Source organism: Triticum urartu, chromosome 7A (assembly GCF_056163025.1).
Source record: "Triticum urartu cultivar PI428250 chromosome 7A, HENAU_Tu73, whole genome shotgun sequence".
Lineage (NCBI taxonomy): Eukaryota > Viridiplantae > Streptophyta > Magnoliopsida > Poales > Poaceae > Triticum > Triticum urartu.
Window position 1 is genome coordinate 16,418,493 of NC_141879.1, and position 7,083 is coordinate 16,425,575.

Genomic DNA, 7,083 nt, shown 5'->3' on the forward strand with positions numbered 1-7,083 from the left:
GAACATATCCTATTGTAAATATCAACTTTGGTTCCAATTATAAATCAGTTTGTTTCTAAAATGTATCTCTGGGAAACTCACGCCAGCCTCTCTAGCAACTAACTAGCATGGTTTGGGCGAAATAAACCCACTAATCTCGGGAGAGGATCTTTGGGCAACTCGCGTCAATATCTCTCGCAACTAAGCATCATGTGTTGGGCAAGTTTTGGACACTTTCTGCTCAAATTGTCGACAATTCTAGCCCCCGCATCCCCACGCCGCAAACCACCCTCGCATTCAAAAGTCATCAATTCTCGCACGGAGCGAGTACTTGCCTAAGTGCTAGTCACAACTTGCCGGCTTGCACTGAAAAATTGCCTGAAGAAAAAATAGCTGATTGGGTCCAATGGAGATGGCATATCCATTGGAGACGACCACATTCTCTAGTACATCAAGGTACAACAACGCATCATGCAATCAGTGTAGCACTAGCATCTGCACATGCTAATAATGCACACAAGTTTTCCTATATACTATGTGCCTGCACAGCTGCACCTCATCTCGTTCTCAAGCACTGAACTAGGAAGGAATTTTGCATGCCATCCACATTGGTATCCATGGTGGGCATGCACCTATGAACATGCTGCCATTAGCACAACTAGCTAATTGCTCTTCTCGTAGTGATTTTCTGGCATTATTAGGCAAGTAATGTTTATATGTAGGCAATTTATCCTATTGGAAAATAGCAATGTGAAAACTGAATCAATTTGATGGTAAAGAATATCTCTAGCAAATAACTATCATGGGCTGGGCAAGTTTTAAAGTTTAAAGTTTTGGGCGAAATAAAACCCAACACTCTCAGGAGAAAATCTCCAGGCAAGTCACGCCAGCATTTCTAGCAAGTAACTATCATGAGTTGGCAAGTTTTGAACACTTAATAAATCATAGTGCACATACTTCCACAAAAACCAAACCAATGTGAAATCCCCTTGAAAAACATTTAATTCAACATAGAACTACTCCCAAATCTCCAATAGATACTAGAAAATTGATTGTAGGCAACTTTCTGGCATTATTAGGCAAGTTAGTGCAAAATTGTTGACTACAAAAAATGGCTAACTCAAATTCACAAAAAAGTAATAGGTCGCAGGACAGATCATATGCACATAATATTAAGAATGCAGCGACAAAAACTACATTCAGTACATAAATAAGGTACTATAATCAACCCTCTACTTCCTAGTATATCTCCAATTTAAAAATGCGAAATGTTGTTAACTACTATAATAGTAATCAAATCAACAACCCTAGAAGGAATGTCATACAGATTGGTTATCTATGTCGGAACCTATGATCCAGATTCCACGCCAATAACAAAACCTATTGGAAATACCAACACTTCTGCAAATTAAAATCAATTTTTTGCTAAAAAAATCTCAGGCAACTCGCATCAGCATCGCTCACTACTACCTATCCTGCGTCCGGCATGTTTTGGGAGAAACAAAACCCAACACTCTCGGTGGTAGATCTCTGGACAACTTGCGCTAGCATCTATAACCACTAACTATCATATGTTTGGGCAAGTTTTGGACACTTTCAGATCAACATTGAATCTCATCATGTCATCACATCGCAGAAACACAATTCATGAGTATGTAGATATACCATAATCACCTCAAGAAGCTCCTGCTTGGCCTCATCCATGCCCTGGACATCATCAAATCCTCTTGAGCCGGCGACGCTCGTCTGCACTGCCACCTGCCGTGCTGTGGAGCAGATCGACAGTCCACCATGTCCTCCAGCATCTGACTCAGAAGGTTGTATCCACGCCGTCAATCCAATCCACAGCCCTACGAAGGCTACGTGAGGATTGCGTGGCCAGGGAGATCAGGATTGCAGGGGGTCCCAAGGGGCACGCGAGCAGGGGACCCCGTCGCCGGTTGGAATCGTCAGGGGCCGGCCCCGAGATGCACTGAACCGGCGAGAGACCGAGGCGGTGGGGCCCAAGACGACGCCAATAGGGAGAAGCTGGGCACGGGGCCGCGTCGGCACCAGTCTGGGGCGGGGGCCGTGTCGTCTTGCGCAGGATGATTCGCTGCCGGTCGATGTGCGTCGGCGGTGAAGAATACTGGCGAAGGAGGGGCTCGGGATTTGGCTCGGTGGAGCCGCCGACGCGAGGGCCGGGCTGGTCGAGGGGTGGCACAGTGGATCTTGCTGGATCCAGCCCATGGCGGTGCTACACCGTTGAGGGTGGAGGCGGGGCGGATCGGCGTGCCAGGGGAGGTGGACGTCCGGTGCTGGTCGGAGGCAGGGAAGGGAGGTTGGCCAGGGTTGGTAGGAAGGTGGGGCCTCGTCGGCGCCGGTCCGGGGCAGGGGGCATCGCGGGAGGTGGCTGTGGCGTGGGGGAAGATGCGCAGGGGGGAGAGGAGTGGGTCGTGGGGTACGGCCAGAGAGATGCGGTTGTGGATTAGGATTTTTTTTTCTTTGACCAAACGACACCTGAGAGGCTGAGACTCACGATATAGATCGGACGATGCGTGAGGTGTGTGCTCGGGAGCTCTAATGAGCACAGCTGCACTTTTTAGGTTTTAGGTTTAATATAAGGTATAGATATAGATATGGATACTGTATATATATGGCAATGGCATAGCGCGGTGCCATGCATTGCAAAGAGCGTACATACAACAACAACAGCAAACGTACGTACACACAAACCAAGTCCAACAACGGACGCACGTAAACAAACACAGTACCCATGGATGCCTGCGCCCTACGTAGTTGTACGGACTGTTATTATTTTGATAGTATTATGTAGTTAAGCAGCGGCGGCGGCAGCGGCGGGTGCAACCGGAGCCCAGAGGACGCTGTCCCTGGGGATGAAGTGGCAAGCCGGAGCATCCCCTGGCTTGGCGTGTCCAGGCATCTTCATGGGGTCGAACTCTGACGTGTCGAGGTGGCACACGGCAAGCAGCACTATCCTCGACGTGAGGTCCTCGCTCTCGAGCGTCACCTCGTACGTCCTGGTAGGGTTCACCGCGTGGCACATGAACACCACGAAGGGGAAGCTCATCCCGTGGCATGTCATGGTCTTGCTCGACTCTGTGGCCCTCCGCGCCGCCACCACCTTATACTTCCTGCTCGACGTGACTCCCTCTGCAGGCACGTCGGGGGAGGAGAAAGCGCGGAGGCCACGAGTGTTGCCTCCGGTGAGCACGGACGCGGCGAACTCTACCATTGACTCCACGGAGGTAGCGCACGTCTTCTTCTCGCCCTTGACTAGGCTGGGGCGCTCGCACAGATCCAGCATCACCCACACGTCGTCGGCCATGGCGCTGGACACCGGTGCGAACATCGCCAGGATATCGGTGAAGTTCTCCGTGGACATGGGTATGGTGTTGGCGACCTCACGTTGCAGCAAGGGAGCGCCTGATGTAGCTGATGGTTGGATGTAGGGTGTGATCGTGGATCCCGGTTTAAGCGATTCTTCGAAGAAGATGATGTTTGACACAGTAGATTCTCCATGGATATGGCTCCCTCCTTGGTGCCCATCATCTTCTGCCAAATTAGGAGCCAAGATATATATATTTATTAGAGGTTGATTTACCATAAATGCGACAATTTCTAAATTTTGGGTTCATTCACACTCATCTTCACTAGTTCCAGGACATATATCTTGCATACTATTATGTATTGTATGCGCACATGATATCAATAACTCGATGGTAGCAACTACTCCGGCCTGTAATGTAAGAGCGTTTTTGACATTAACGCTCTTATATTATGGGACAGAGGGAGTATATAATTGGGAATAAAGGAACATACCTTGCATGCCTGACTCGCGGGCACCATCATCCTTGGCTTGTGGACCCCGAAATTGATTCTTCTCTTCATAGACTTGTTTGACCGGTTCCATTACCAATTGTTTCGCCACCTTCTCATTGCTGTTTTGTACTTGGCCCCATCCATAAAACCAAATTTGATTCTTCTTATCGTATATTTTTCTGACCGGTTCCCTTACTAATTCTTTTCTTGTCTTCTTGTCGCTAATGTTTAGTTGGCCCCATCCATAAAACCAAACTTGTTTCTTCTTGTTGTGGATATTTTTCACCGGCTCCCTTACCAAACCTCTCATGGTCTTCTCATTATTCATTTTTTGTGGGCCCCATCCATAAAACCAAATTTGATTCTTCTTATCGTAGACTTTTCTTATTGGTTCCCTTACTAATTCATTTCTTGTCTTCTCGTCGCTACTTTTTAGTGGGCCCCATCCATAAAACCAAACTTGTTTCTTCTTGTCGTAGATATCTTTCACCGGCTCCCTTACCAAACCTTTAATGGTCTTCTCGTTGTTGATTTTCCGTGGGCCCCATCCATAAAACCAAATTTGATTCTTCTGGTTGTCGGTTTCTGTTCTTGCATTTGCATCAATGGTAGGATGTAGACCAATTTTTCGTGATTTGGGAAGGGATGCCCCAACGTATTTCTCTCCGGTCCATTTATTTGGTGTGTGGATGTTGTTGGTGTCTTGTTTGCCCATGTGATCATCTTGACCTGCAAAGATGCACACAACTGTCTAAGTTAACTATATATCATTTTTCAAGTGACTAGATACTTGGTTTGATCAAGTCTCCTTGTAAAATGGTTATGATGTTCTCTTAGTAAAACAATAAATGCTCTCCATGTGCACTATGTTTTCTTCCCAAACACTTTCACACGTTTTTTTGGAATCTTGTTTTCAGACCAGATGGAAATACTTGTTAAATCTGCTGAATCACTATGATTCTTATCATTTATATGCCACCTTGTTTGCTAAATACGTTTTCTGCTTGATACAACAAGAAAGAATGAAATTCTGAAGCCATCCACCTGGATTATTTATGGCTCGGACCAAATTTATAATTTGATTATATATTTAATAATTATGTATGTGTGACGGCTTTTAAATCTAGTCCGATACGACCGATATATCAGTTTTGTGGCTCTACCGATATAAACATAACATATCATTTTGTCCATATCATTTTCACACATATCATCTGATATGGCTGATATCTGACCCAATATGGCCACTGATATAGACCGGTACATCAATGAACACAATTATTTATCGGAAAGCAATTTTTTTATGTATTTACCACTTCATCGTATTATCGAAATTATGCATAACGTTTTGTAGGAACACATATATAACGTATTATTTTTAATCTTAGAGTGAGGATTCTGTGAATCTGTCTTGAATAATTTCTTAAGTAACAGGTTCTTAAACTAGTAATGAAAATTTGTTATGCTAGAACAGTCACAACATAAATTTGTTCTTACATGCATAAATTTTTTTTTGCACAAGAACATAGAAAAGAAATCTAGATATATTTTCTCCGATATATATACATATCGTCCAATATATCACCCGATATATGACATCTGATATGTTCAGGCCAAAATGATACAAACCCGATATGCGATATTTTGAAGTAACCTTTGTGTGTGTGTGTGTGTGTGTGTGAGAGAGAGAGAGAGAGAGAGAGAGAGAGAGAGAGAGAGAGAGAGAGAGAGAGAGAGAGAGAGAGAGAGAGAGACCGGTAGATGTGAGAAGGAGCTCAAGTATGGCAAGTGGCATGGGAGAGTTGGGAACCATAGTTTGCCAATACTCAGTAAGCGCAGTTGCCGAACTTGAGATTACTATCCCTTCAGCACTCGCCAAATTTGTGTGATGACCTCCCCAAACTGCCATTACCTGTATATAACCAATATCATCATCATGAGACATGCATATAAAAGTAAGCTTAGTTTCATGTAGATGCAGAGTTTCACATGTCAATTTTCTCATTCATAAAGATGGTTTAAAAGAATATATGCATTGCTTTCCTCATAATTCATGAATTAGAAGTACTTTTGCTTGGTTTTTGGTTGAAAAGAAAAGGCATTTTGCATTCATGCTATATACAAACGACCTATTTTATAGAGTATACACAATAGCATGGCCACATAAGTGCATCCATAGACTAAAATGGTGCCTGAATACTAGCTAGCATATGTACGCATGAATGGATGGTGAATTTCCCATGATCAAGAGGTGTCTATGCAACTCACCAAAAGGAACGAGGAGAGGAGTGACATCATGGCCATCATATGGCTTTGTGTCTAAGGTCCTGGTTGCTTCCTTATTGCCATCGGCGGATTGCCATCGTATTTATAGGCCTATGTGGAGAGGTGGGGGCAGGGAGGAGAAGAAGAGCTGTTGGGAGACGATGATTAAATTTCTTCCTAGGACAGTTGAGAGTTCACTACCGGAATTAACGTTTGTACCAACTTTGGCAATCTTACACTACTGAAAAAGGGCTTATAAGTGAACCCCAATAAGTGGCTGGCGAGAAGGGGCACCAGCCACATCTAATTTTTTAAACAAGAAGTGGCACGTAGCAGAACCAGCCCGCCGCAGCTAATAGACTAACTGTGGCGGGCAGATCACGTGACCCGCCACAAGTAAATTCACTTGGGCATGACTTGTTTGCGTAACTCAGCGGTGACGGGCTCTACCTAGGGCCTGCCACAGGTAGATGACCAAGCAGTGGCGGGCAGAACCTTGCAACGGCCACTAGTTATTCTTGCTAGATGTCCAGTTCTGTCAGAACATAGCTGTGGCGGTTGCTTGTTGCCGCTCATCACAGCACGGACACATTTTATCAACCCATGCGCACCCCGTCGTCCCCCTCACTTCACTCACTCACCGACTAACTCTCCACAATGTCGCCTCTGCCTTGCCGTCCTCTTTGCCGGCCCCGTAGGCTCCGCTGTCCTCTCCACAATGGAATGTTGTAAGCTAGCTGTAGTTTGGATTGGTACCGTGTAGGTCCTGGTTAGAGTCCGTATGGTACTAGTTTAGGCTAAGTGGGCCTCCTTTGGTTCATAGGATAGGAATATTATAGGAATAGAAATTTCATAGAAAGTGAGATCACATGCATCTCAATTCCTATAGAGAAAGAGATGCCATTTGATGCATAGGATAGAAACATTTCCATTGAATCTAATTTAATATTTTTTCTTTGAAATGTGAAGGATTGGATTCTATCCTATATAAGAATAGGAATCCATTCAAACAAACCA

The 7,083-nt window shown here is 44.9% G+C and overlaps 1 protein-coding gene across 1 annotated transcript; it reads right to left on the minus strand.

Annotated features, from left to right (window-relative positions):
* Window positions 1-2,590: 2,590 nt before the first annotated feature.
* LOC125523217 (uncharacterized) lies at window positions 2,591-6,138 on the minus strand. Its single transcript, XM_048688268.2, has 4 exons — window positions 6,070-6,138; window positions 5,557-5,713; window positions 3,802-4,530; window positions 2,591-3,534 (listed from the first exon to the last, which is right to left on the minus strand). The coding sequence occupies exons 1-4, from the start codon at window positions 6,106-6,108 to the stop codon at window positions 2,795-2,797; spliced, it is 1,665 nt and encodes a 554-aa protein (XP_048544225.2). The 5' UTR covers window positions 6,109-6,138; the 3' UTR covers window positions 2,591-2,794.
* Window positions 6,139-7,083: the final 945 nt, after the last annotated feature.

Coding starts and splice junctions, on each gene's coding strand:
- LOC125523217 (XM_048688268.2), bottom strand. CDS start 6,108: ATGATGGCCATGATGTCACTCCTCTCCTCGTTCCTTTTG. Junction 5,714..6,069: donor TCCTCTCCTCGTTCCTTTTG/GTGAGTTGCATA, acceptor GGTTATATACAG/GTAATGGCAGTTTGGGGAGG. Junction 3,535..3,801: donor CCGCGAGTCAGGCATGCAAG/GTATGTTCCTTT, acceptor CTAATTTGGCAG/AAGATGATGGGCACCAAGGA.